Source organism: Syngnathus scovelli, chromosome 14, assembly GCF_024217435.2.
Source record: "Syngnathus scovelli strain Florida chromosome 14, RoL_Ssco_1.2, whole genome shotgun sequence".
In the NCBI taxonomy this organism is placed as follows: domain Eukaryota; kingdom Metazoa; phylum Chordata; class Actinopteri; order Syngnathiformes; family Syngnathidae; genus Syngnathus; species Syngnathus scovelli.
In genome coordinates, this window is record NC_090860.1 from 6,815,720 (window position 1) to 6,828,190 (window position 12,471).

Consider the following 12,471-nt stretch of genomic DNA (forward strand, 5'->3'; position numbering starts at 1 on the left):
TTCAACAGTGGTTGTAAATTGAGACAAGGCAGGGTCGCATCTGGTCGAATTTCTTGAGAGGCGACAGACATATTTGCTGTGAGCATCTGTCGGAAGTCGGGCGTTGCCGGCACGTGCACAGGCCGAACTAACAGGTTTGCGTTCAATATTGAAACATTCCCAAAAGACCCGCCTCACCGGCTGCTGGATTATTTTAGAAACAGACGGCGTGCGGCGTATAGGAGGCGAAGGCAGCAAGATGATAAAATGCCGGCAGGCAGACTTGAGTGTTGAGTGTGATTCCAAAGGACAGATACATTATCTGGTGGATAAGACTTAAGAGCTTTGCTTTGTCTCCTGGCGTCTCTTTTTGGCTATTGCTGCGTGACGGAAGTAACTATGTTCGGTTGGCCCAACACATCAGTTTAGGGGTTAAAGTTGATGTCAAGACTTGGAGCTCAGGGGAAGGTTTGAATCAGTTCAGGGTTCGTATCTCTGTCACAGACTAAGTGACCTGCTGCAGTGGGATTGGATAAGCCTGCGGAGACACAACAAAGCGCCTGTTTGTGCTTCTACCAAGGAGCGGGAGGGCGAGTGACATTTTCTTTGGTGATGGCCAGTTGTGGGGGTTATACCCAGTGGGAGAGCACTTGAGATTCCACTGGAGTCCATTTTTAGGCATGTAGGTCCCAAATGTCTTCTCTCGTCACTGTGGCAGCACTTTGATTATTATTAGGCAGAGGAATGAGGCGGGGAAATATTTTTCATCCATCCATTTCATCCTGTTCAGTTTATATAAAAAAGTGATCCGCAAGAACGCTGCTATGCTGCTCTCTAGCGCCAGTTAAAGTGTACTGACGTCAAAAGCAAATAAAAACATTCAAGGTTTAAGGAACATCGTAAAAGTTTAATAAACAGTGCTTCATAAACCCTTTGCCAAAAATGTGGTAGAAAACAGAAACAAATAAGTTACACGGTCGCAGCCGTGATTTCTTTTTTCCCCCCAATCATTAGTGTGAACCACCTAGGAAAATAGCGTAGAAAGTTTGCAAACTAAGACACTCACTCACATACCCTTTATATATATATATATATTAGCTAAATATATTTTTACATTTTAATTTTTCTCCTGCAAGAACAGCAGTGAATATAAATTACACATATCAAACAGCAACAGTCTTGCATTTTGCTTAGTTTTTCATCATTAACACACACACACTCAGTCGATGCATAGACTCAAGGACATCTTCTACTATTTAAGTTTCAAGACCTCTTCATAGGCCTTTGAGAGAAAAAAAACTAATTCAGTGACTGTTGCCATAGCAACAGACCAGAAACTGGGACCCTTGAGACTAAGCGAAAACATCCACCCTCCTCACACAGTGAAATGGATGTAAAATGTGTGTGTACGTGTGTGCGCGTGCGCACAGCAGAGTATGCCAAGTATAAAACCACATGTAAAATGAATCAATAACAAGGAGGGGGGAAATCAGCGATGCTTGAGCCCAAGAAGAGGCCTCTTGGCTGGGGTAGATCGCGATGGCCTTGACCGCCGTCAACTTGCACACTAAATAAATAGCATAGCAATGAACCAGGCAAATTTAAATACCATAAACTACATAAATATCAGTTAGGGGGGTCGCCTTGAGTCCCTACACCAGGAGGAGGTCTCCTGGTTGGGGTAGAGAAGCTTCCAACAGTCCTCACATGAGGTAAAAGCTCCAGTGAAAAGTGTTTTGTGTATGTGGTGCTCAGTCTATTGCAGGCCTGCCCTTTGAATCCTTCACAGTAACCGACAGGCAGCCATCCGATTGGCTGAAATAAATTAGAAATAACAGGAAACTGAACACACTCAAGATATACTATCACAAAAACTATGAACAAGAGTAATAAACACAACAGGAACCACAAAGTGGCCACACAGGACAGAAGGAATTACAATACCCTGGATATGTACAGTGTTATAATTCTTTTTTTTTTTTGATTGTCAAAAAAGCATTAACTTTTCCAAAATGCTAGAGTGCAACAGGGGCGCCACCTTCCTGTAAAAAGGTCAAAGGCCCTAGAAAGGCGGGAAGGGGCAAAAGCCTGGTGATCGCTGCAGGCGTGCGTGTGCGTATATATGTATGTATGTAAATATGTATGTATGTATGTATGTATGTATGTATGTATGTATGTATGTATGTATGTATGTATGTATGTATGTATGTATGTGTGTGTGTGTGTGTATATATATATATATATATATATATATATATATATATATATATATATATATATATATATATATATATATATATATATATATATATATATATATATATATATATAAAAAAGTAGCGTGGCTTTTGATTGGAGGTTGTAGAGCTTAGAGAACCCACACACGTCCCTGAAGGTGCGGCTGCATTGAAGTGCGTCACTGCCAGTCGTCATCGTCGTCGTCCTCGCTGTCGGACGTGACGTCGTCCTCATCATCGCTGTCGCCGCCTGCCTGCCGCGTGCCGTTCTGCTGCCGGGCGGCCATGAAAGCGGCGGCCTGGGCGGCAGCCTGAGTGGCGCGGGCGCGCTCCTCCGCCTCCTTCTGCCGCAGGGCGGCGGCCTTCTTTTCCTGCTCGGCGTGGCTCTTCATGTGAGCGCTACGGCTCTTCACCTTGTAAAACACCCTGGTGGAGATACGGGACAAAACTCTGTTGTACAAGTCCCACGTGATGATTTAACGGTGTTCCTGTGATATTCAAGAACTGACCTGCCACATTTCTTGCAGGGGAACTCTCCCTCAGGGCCGCCGACACCCTTGTTGCCCGTTGGGGGGCTGGTCCTTGTTAGGGGGCCGATAGCATGGGGAGGAGGAGGCGGCAGCGGTCGATCCCTGACCACGACGTCCTCCTGGGCCCTCATGATCAGGACGCTGGTGGTCTGTGCACAGTGGAAGATGTAATGTGAGGCTGGCACACAGAAAAACAAGCTTTCCTGCAGAGTCATTGTTTATCATCGCCAAACAATGTTGCACAAGTCCGCTAGGGGGCAGCAAGCACAATAAACAAAATAACACGGCAATGGTAAAATTTGCGTTTTTAGTTCTTAATATTCAGATGACACAACTCATGACCTAGAAATGAGACTAAAGTGGGCTCAGAAAGTCACTTAATGAAAGCAAGAAAACGGGTGGATAAGTGAGGCTTTATTCGTCCGCACTTTTCCTTTATACATTGTGTTCCTTTTCCCGTCCGACTCACGTTCTCGGACGCCCCAACGGGGCCGACATCCTGCTTCCTGTCGGCTGAGCCTTCCCACATCTTGCTGTCCTCCTCCCGCCGCTGAGAGGCCTGCGGAGGCATTTACGATGAGCAGCGAATCCCTGCCACTGCTTAAAATGAAAGTAGACGTGCGATGCTGACCTTATTTGGGTTGGTCTCGCCTTCTCCGGTCGCCGCGCCGTCCGGAGGCGACGCCTCGCCGTAGACGAGTGTCCCGTTGCGGCCCACCTTGACGTGCTTTTTGTACGCGTAGTAAAACTCCACGCACTGCCCTACCGTCTTGGTGCTCACCTGCAGAACGAGACAAATCGATGTTGGTATACATGCAGACTGTTTTTAAAGGTCGCTACCAGATTTTATGTTATCACACTTACCTGCTTTTGCACCATGAAGAAATCCTTCTTGCAGGTGGCCATGCCTTTGTTGAACTGACGTCGCTCGGCCGCAGACCACTTGTCGGATCCTGATGGACACGATCAAATATTTAGCATGCAAGCAGCGTGCTAGCGGCTAACCCCCCCCGTCTTTAAAACACAGATGATCAACAATGGCTCTCCTGTCTCCTGCCCATGGGGGAGGGAGGCGGTAGATTAAACACACACTGGAACAGCACCCCCTGTGGAACCCCCCCGACCAACCCCCACCCCTGCTCGCCCATCACCCACGCCCTGTTGGCTCGGGCAGCTGCCAACACTCAGAGGGAATGTTTGGAAAGTCCATCACATGTGTACTTGCTGCCATTTTAAACACAACAGTGGCGCAATCTTTATCGACACAATTTAACCATTTCATAACGCTCGTCTTTATCACCTAGAACTAATACAGCATATGCATGCGTGATGCAGTTGTTCTTTCGTCCACTTGGGGTCACCATCTTTACACTATTCACGTGTACCAGCGAGGATGGCGGGCTTTAGGGCAAACCTGAGTAGTGGTAGTCGGACAACGGATGGGACTTGGGAAAGACGGGATCGCTGAGCATGAGCAGTGATAAAGCTGCCTGAAAAACAACAAGCAAAACATTCATTGGCTTGCAAATTGGTGCCCCAAGGCAGGGCTGTCGCAAGTGGCTCACCATGATGTCGCCGCTGCAGCGGTGCAGACAATGGTGGGCCAGCTCCTGGTTGCAGCCTCCTCCGCACAAAGCGCTGGAACATGCCAGGTGCATCAGGTCTTTCACTGACAAGGACAAAGAGACTTTAGGGATCACCTCATTCGCACGCCTCTGTCAGTTGACTTTTCAGGGATGGGGGGAGGGGGGGGGGGGGTACCTCTTTTGTGGTAGTCAGGCTTGTCCTCCAGCTGGGTCAGCGGGGCCCAGAGCAGCTCGGCTCTGTGAGGGTCCAACTCCACCAGGGAGCGTGGCCTCAGATCCGGCACCTCTGCTTGGTACCGCGAGCCCAGATTGATCCGTCTGGTGAAATAGGGGTCGTTCATATGAATGAATGACTTTGTATTTACGGCAAATATTGCTTTGTGTTGACGAATTATGCTTCCTGCTACTGACTTCACACCTCACATATTTCAGGTCGTGGTACCTTGAGATACATGTTTAATTTGTTCTGTGACCAAGCTTGTACCTCAAAAACATGTAAACAAGAGTCAGCCCTCACATGAATCGTGACAAGAACATGGCGGTGACGTGGACTTTTAGCGATTTTTGATTATTTATTTTTTTGCGCAAGGTGCCGTTTATCGTGTTCGTGTTTATCAGACAGCTTACGATTGCCGAGGATGACTCAGCAAAGCAGTGCTGGCTTTGCAAATTCAACACGTCTCACTGAGGACAGCTCATGATTCAGCTCGGTGTTATGATCTGGATAATTGCCTGCGTGCACTCCAGTGAGGTGCGTGTGTGTGTACTTTCACTGACAACAGGCAAACACTCACGGCTCAATGCTGACTGGAGTGGGCTCACTCACTGCGGACAGAACTGGAGGAGTCATGTCGTAGCTACCTGAACCAGCAAAAAAAACAACAACAAAAAACAAAAAAAAACAGCTTCTGATTAAGGGATCAAATTAAGGTTAGGGTTTGAATATTGTTTGTTTGGTGTACCTGAGCCGAGCAGGCTGCGCGTGGCCGACTTGGGCGTGGCGGACGATGGTGCCGCCGCCGCCAGGAACGTAGAGAAGTAGAGGCCAGTGCCCTCACGCACGGGACTGAGGATAGGCGGCGGCGTGTAGGGCGGCACGGCCAGCGGGTTATCGGCCAGGCGGACGGGCGAGCGCAGGTGGCTGTGGTACGGCGTGACAGCCGAGTAGATGGCAGGCGGCGCCATGAAGGCGCCCGGCTTGGGCGGCGGGATGAAGAGGGGCTCAGGCCGGGGGCGCCGCTTCATCTTTTTCACGTCATCGTCTCCTCGCGCGCCCTCGCCGTTCTGAGGAAACACCATGTTCCACCAATTCAATTTCCTTTTTTTCCCTATGCTAACATTTTATCCAACTCGTGCAACAACATTATAAATGTATGATTATACTTTTTTTAATTAATATTTCATTTTATTTCACCTTATTGTTTTAATTATGGTGAATTTTAATCTGTATATGTTTAGTAACATAAACGTGTCATCTCATTAGTGTTAAGGTTTTTGGTTTTAATTGTTAGAGATATGCTTTTTTTTTTCCCACTTGCTGGACAATTAATAAAATAAATGTCCATTTGCATTAATCTGTTTTATCTGGGACAGCGTCGACTCCCTTTTCCAATCAAATGAAGGGGAAATGTGAGGAGCATGGCAATGGGGGGGCAGGGGGAAAGATGGATATGGGTGGGGGATGGGTGTGTGTGTGTGTGTGTGTGTGTGTGTGTGTGTGTGTGTGTATGCAAGGGGGGTCGGTATGTAAGGCCCTTTTGGCGCAATAGCTGGAATTTCCACACAGAGAGGACACGATGGCTCTCGTCATGTTCCAACATGGGGATATTGTTTCCATTGTGGCATCATGAATAACTGGCGAGAGGAAGGATCGCATTCATTTGCATCAATCATGACAACATGCGTAACTCAGATGGCTGTGGTCTTTTGTTTTGTTTTCACTGCGTGGATTAGTTTGTTCTTCAAAATGTCCGATGCTAAAGTCTCACGTCCGTCTGAATGAATAAATGTATGGTGACTTAATGGGAATGACAAGGCGCCACTGGTACCTGCTCCGAGCCCTCCGTCAGCGAGCTCCTCAGCGAGCGGCGACGAGTGACGATGACGGACGGCTTGCGCTCGGCGCCGGCGCTCTCCAGCGGATTGGGGGGCCTGGACGGCGGCGGCCGGTTGGACGTCTGCACCGCATCCTCGACGCACGGCGCCGACTCTAGTCGACGCACCGGCACCGACACAGGGATAACGAGCGGGAGCAGGCCGTCGTCTCGCGGCCGCTTCATGCCCGGTTGGGCGGGACCCCAGGGTTTGTGCGCCTCCTGGGGAACAGGACAGAGAAACAGAAAACTAATCAAATGGGTGCATTGGAATCGAGTAATATTGAGATATCTGCCTCTTGCTGAAAAAGTCTGTGAGCGAGTCCTTCAGTCCTTAGACACTTAGGAACAGTTTTACAACTGGAACCAAAATGTTGTGTCCTGAACCATTATTTACGTGCATCTGTCAAAAAAGGTTTAAAATATTTTTAACTTTTGCCGCCAGTGGTGCACAACCTAATGTGACAGTTGTTTGGTGGTGGAAACGCCCAGGCAGCACCCCAGCGTGGTGCTGCCTGGAGAGAGGTTTTGCTGAGTACTGCATGAAGTGAGTGCGCGAGTGTGTGTTCGTGTACGTTGGGGGTGGGGTGGGGGTGGGGGGGGGGGGTGGGGGGGGGTGTCAGTGAGCCTCTCTACTTTGATGGATTGGGTGGGGGGGTGGGGGTAGGGTGCAGGCATGCAACCAAGCACACGGTCTGTACGAGATGTCAGCGGGCAAAATGTAGGCCACGTTGCGTTCCACTGACTGAGTGTTGTTGAGCAACTTGTTGTGTAATCGCCGCGCATGACTCTGCATGATACTGGCCGGCTGGAGTCGGGTTCCTATCTGTGTTTATTGAAATGCAACACGGGCAGGTTCATTTGGTATAAGTGGGATATTGTTTTGTGGACAAGCCAACGGTTAAGATTCAGAACCTGAAGTCAGGCCACGTACCTTGATGTCCTGTGATGGCAGCGTCTCCATCTCTGAGGCCTTCTGTGCAAGCGTTTCCAAGTTGACTTCCTGCGACACCCTGCGCTTCCGCCGCAGCGTGCTCTGGATGACCCCTGTTGGGGCCGCCAAGATGTCGGTGTCGTCGCGTGTCCCGTTCTGGAGGTCTTGCAGCGCCGGGTCGCCTGGGAAGGGGTTGTCATCCGACGGTGCGCCGCCTTCCTTGGAGAGGCGCCGCGACCTCCGGAGGTTCTGCGTCTGGGGTAACGGATCGGGCAGAAGGGAGGGAAGCGACGGTGGGTCTGATGGGTGTGGCTCTGGGGTGATGTCCTGGATGAGAGAGTCCTGGATTTGGGGGGGAGCGGCCGCCAATGACGGCTCCTGGGAGTGTGCGAACTGCGGGTGGGAGTGCACGTTGGGCGGGTAGTAGTCGAGCACATGCTGGCTTTGTTGTTGCAACTGCTGATGTTGCATTTGGAGCTGCTGCTGCTGCTGCTGCTGCTGCTGAAGTTGTTGCTGGATGAGGTTCTGCTGCTGTAGCCGGGGGAGCTTGGCCTGTGTGGAGTAGTTGGGCGGGTTGGGCAACCTGGCGTTGCCTTGGTAGCTTTGGTAGTAGGCGGGCAGGTGCTGCCGGGGCTGCCCGAAGGCCAGCTGAAAGGGCTGCAAGACGGAGCTCCCCACCGGGTGGGACGCGCTGTTCGGCTGGGAGTTCAGCGCTCCAGGTTTCAGAGTCTCCTGAAAGGACTGCTGCTGGTTCCAACCGAGGCCCCTTGGCTTCACAGCGTCTCGGTAGAAGTCCGCCGTCGGGTCAGTTCCTGCCGGCTGCTCGTCTCCAGCCTTGTCTTTTACGAAGGCTGTCTGGTTCCCCGAGTCGGTCAAGTAGTTGGCAAAGTTTTGTCCCCAGTTGGCCACGCTGGTCCAAGTGGCGGCTCTAAGCTGCGGCTGACCGGACTCCTGGTGGGCCCACTTCATAGGTACCGTCTGCTGATAGTGACCCCTGTTCTGGTCACCCTTGTCAGGGCTGAAGATAACCGAGTTGAGGTACACACGATGGCCCTCTGGATTGGACGCCGCGTCGCTCACTGCCTCCGTTTTCTCGGGCTCCTCCCCATCCTGGACGTAGTAAGACCCTTCGGCACGCTGGCCGCTCTCCTTCATGACTCCAGCGGGATCAGAAAAAAACGTGATTCGTTTGCCCGTTCGTTTTGCGCCAGGTTTCTGCTGGGCCGGCACGCTCATGGTCAGCATTAAAAAGCCGGCGTCGGGAAAAACTCTTCGGTCCTACTAATTGCACAAGTCACTTAAGTGCAAGTCCGAACTACACCGGCATCAAAATGTATTCCTCTTTCAAGGCTGATGCTTTTTTTTTTCCTCATTCACAGGTGACACCCTGTAAGGACAAAATGAGTGATATCAAAAACAGTTCACCACAACTGTCAAGTTTCAATAGTCAGCTTGTTTTCAGAACATATAGTACTGCCACAAACCCACCCAACAACTATGACGACTATGACTGCAATGCATTCCTTTTTTTTTGGGGGGGGGGGGCACGTTTGCAATTCCCATGAAATGATGAGTCATGAACAATTTAAGCTCAGTAGAAAACATCTCAAAGCCTACTCATAAAAAATAGACCCTGCAGTTCCATTGCTAGAGCTTCAGACTGATTGAATTTGAAGATAATCCAATTATGTTTTCTTTTTTTTTGGGGGGGGGGGAGGCTAATGAAGGAAGTGTTAATGAAAGTGAGCCAGGGCAAGTCGTGATAAACAAGCGAGCAAAACAAAGTCCAACGCTCCCATGAGGACTTGACAAGCCTGCCATGATTTCATATCGCCATGGCAACCCTTGTCATGGACATAATTAAGATTTGGTTGTCCAGATTTTTGGGCAGACTTTGGCGATGGTGCCAGCTTGCCAAGTGTTTGTGGTATTTAACCCAAAAAAAAAAATTAATAAAAAGAAAATAATAAAAGATAAGTACAACTCATTATGCATTACAGAAGAACGTTGCGGACGTCACAAAAAAAAAAGTGCACCCTCTGACAAATCCAGGAAGTGCTTGGCAATTGTCACCCTTTCCCCAACGGGTGAGGGGCTCCTTAAAATAGACGCGCTGCAGCTGTTGGGATCCTGCACGCTTGCTCGGTGGGCCGAAAGCGACTGCACGCTCCTTCCGCACTCTGCGCGTGATGTTCGGATCCCTGCAAACCTCTGCCGTACTGACGCTGCAGGTCAACACTATCAAATGTAAAACTTGAAAATGCAAACCGCGATCCTTTCAATCACAATCAATGCAAAGTGAAATCCTTCTATCTTTCCATCTGGTGTTACCATGACTCATATCCGACACACATCCGAAATGTGTCACTCGAAGTGTGCATTCTCAAAGCAGCCTCCGTGCATGCAGAGAGCCATGTTGCGATCTTGCACACATGGCTTGAGGCTGCAGGATCTTTAGATCAAGGTGGAAAAGAAATTAATTATTGTGTGAGATTTGTAGTGACGGCCTGAACTTCAGGGCTATCGGATGACTGTTAATGTCGGACCCTGATGGGTGAAGGAAGAAGCCAAAATACGGACAAGGAGAGAGCGTGCAAACTCCACACAAGGCCTGATTCGAACCCAGAACCTCGGACCAGTGAGGCAGATGTGCTAGCTCAGTCTTGGGTGAGCTGAGGTGGGGTAAAACCCGGACTGCCCGCCAGGGTACATACAGTCAAACGCCCATTCACATTTGATGAAAATTAGCTCTCATAATCTTTGGAATGTGGGAGGAAGCACGGCGAAAACATGCAAAACTCTCCACTACAAGCCCAGATTCGAACCTCACAATTGTGACGCAGACGTGCTAACCATTTGTCCACCGTGCCAAGAATAAATAAACAAACATGCAGGGATCACCTAAAATAAACGACAGGCACCGTTAGCCGCCCTAATCCGTTGGCAGAAGACCTGACTTTGCACGCGTGGGTAGGATCTCCCCCCCCTGTCCGCCCTACCACCACCGCTCTACGGCATTGTGGCAACAGCAACAAAAACGGGAGGGGGGGATTATCAGCCAACGACGGGCAACCAAAACAATGCGATTGTCAACAAGGGGCAACTGTCACATGTGCACAACTTGCAAGACAACAACAACAAGATGGACACTGCGCGCGCGCACACACTTCCAAGGCTCGTTGTACTTACGTGTTTTTGTGACGAAAGCTCGGGCTGCGGACGACGGTGACAGTTGTTCAGCCCGTCCGCACCGTGCAGAACCGCGGCGGCGATGACTGCTGGGGTGCTTTTCCCGAGGTTGACTCATGATAGGCGGCTGCTGACCTCACTCCCCTGCGCCCCCCACCCCCCTCCTTCTCCTCCCTGCGCTTACAAGAGGCGGAGTTCGAGACGATGGTGGCGAAACAACAATGCTATCCTGACTTAGTGCTAATGTAGCTATTGCACATGATTGCGAGAACGATTGCATGAGTCGTACTCATGCAAAAGAAAACGGCTGCCAGTGCTATCTTGTTGACTGGCTGTTTGTCTTGTGACAACCCTCCTAGTCCCGCCCTTTTGTTTTCCGGTGCCCTTATAAGGGCGCTTCCGGTGTGACAAAGTCATTTACCGGGCAGGCTCGCTCACAAGGCTTTACGGGAAATTCCAACACACATGCAGGACTCGCACACATACTAAACCAGAGAGAGAGGGAATGTGGTTGTGAAACTTCACTTTTACTTCCAAATACAACCACGGTGCTATTTTGAATGAATCACTTGACAGGTTTAATTGCGAAGTTTAGTTCAGCCAGAAAAGCAAAATTGGGACAGGGGGCAACATTCAGCCTGCCCACAGTTCCAGACCAGCCCTCACTGTGGCCATTAATAAAAATAAAACTGAAAATAAAACGAAAAACATACAGTGCTTTTATTTAGAAATTTATGCATGAGGTTAGCATGTTGTCTTGGCGTTCGGCAAGCGTTGCAGTTTTTCATGTGGCCCGTTTCCAAAACGAACTGGCGGTTGATAGCACGCATGAGGTGCTGACTATGGTGGCCTCTGAGTAACAATGTCACAAATTTCTTCTGCACCACTGAAAATGGTGGCATCATGAAGAGACAATAAAGTGTAGAAGAAGAGCGGAGGAATATAGACAACAAATGTCTGCTCCGAAGCAGGCTTCACTCAGTGCCCGTCTCCATGGAAAGGCCATATTTGAAGGCTAGATTCAAAGGCCACAGATTCGGACACTGGCGTGTGGTTAAGTCGCACAGGAGGTTACACCATGTGGCCTTTAAATTAGGATTTTGGAGGGCACAGCCTACAAATTTGGACACAGTCATGAGCCATAAAATTATGTCAGTAACAGATCTGATTATACTAATATTTTTAAAAACGGATAGATATTTTGGTGGGTAAGTCGAGTCTAGCATAATTTAAATGAAAATACAAATCTGCTGCGATAAATTCCTCCACAAGACGTCACGTTGTGCCAGTGTTTGAGTATCACTGCGCATGCGCGTAAAGGGGGTCGTTGGGCCACTCATTGAAGACGAAAAGCTCTTTGTCAAAAAAAAAAAAAAAACTCTCATAAACATACACTTTAAAACACACACAAAACACGCAGTACTTACGCTTGGTCTGTTTGGTTTCTCCAACGACTTTGCCCACCACCACTCCACGATATCTTCCAGCAGCAAAAATGGAACCTGCCATAACAAATCTCTCCACAAGACGTCACTCACTTCACCGGTAAAGCAACTGAGCGGCGATGTATGTGGTGATAAAAGTCACACATCGTAGCAATTCGATAGCTTAAAACCAAGCACACAAGTAGTGTTTTGATTAGAAATGTTGGTTAAACGATGAAATACAGCAAACATCGATACTCGACAGACTTGCCGATGCTGGCCGAGCCGTTATTTGTGAGGGACGACGCTTGCGTGCAAAGACAAACAAATTACAAGATGGTTATTACCCTGCTACAAGTTGAGCCGCATATTCGCCGCCTTACCCCCTACTTTCAATTAAAAATTCACAACGAAATGTCAATAATAGTGTTTCTATATTAATCGTATTACAATTAAAAGTATTTCCTTTTGTTCTAAACGTTTAATACCTTTAAAAAAC

At 49.0% G+C, this 12,471-nt stretch overlaps 1 protein-coding gene across 2 annotated transcripts; it reads right to left on the bottom strand.

Moving 5' to 3' along the window:
• Positions 1–865: 865 nt before the first annotated feature.
• On the bottom strand, positions 866–12,273 carry mideasb (mitotic deacetylase associated SANT domain protein b). 2 transcript variants are annotated; one of them, XM_049741116.2, is made up of 13 exons: positions 11,976–12,273; positions 7,360–8,746; positions 6,381–6,647; positions 5,295–5,616; positions 5,127–5,193; positions 4,508–4,650; positions 4,312–4,415; positions 4,161–4,236; positions 3,611–3,699; positions 3,378–3,527; positions 3,216–3,305; positions 2,726–2,895; positions 866–2,642 (listed from the first exon to the last, which is right to left on the bottom strand). In XM_049741116.2, the coding sequence occupies exons 2-13, from the start codon at positions 8,602–8,604 to the stop codon at positions 2,396–2,398; spliced, it is 2,970 nt and encodes a 989-aa protein (XP_049597073.1). In that variant the 5' UTR covers positions 8,605–8,746; positions 11,976–12,273; the 3' UTR covers positions 866–2,395. The 2 variants fall into 2 exon arrangements, with proteins under 2 accessions (XP_049597073.1, XP_049597072.1); XM_049741115.2 differs by lacking the exon at positions 11,976–12,273 and adding an exon at positions 10,549–11,915.
• Positions 12,274–12,471: the final 198 nt, after the last annotated feature.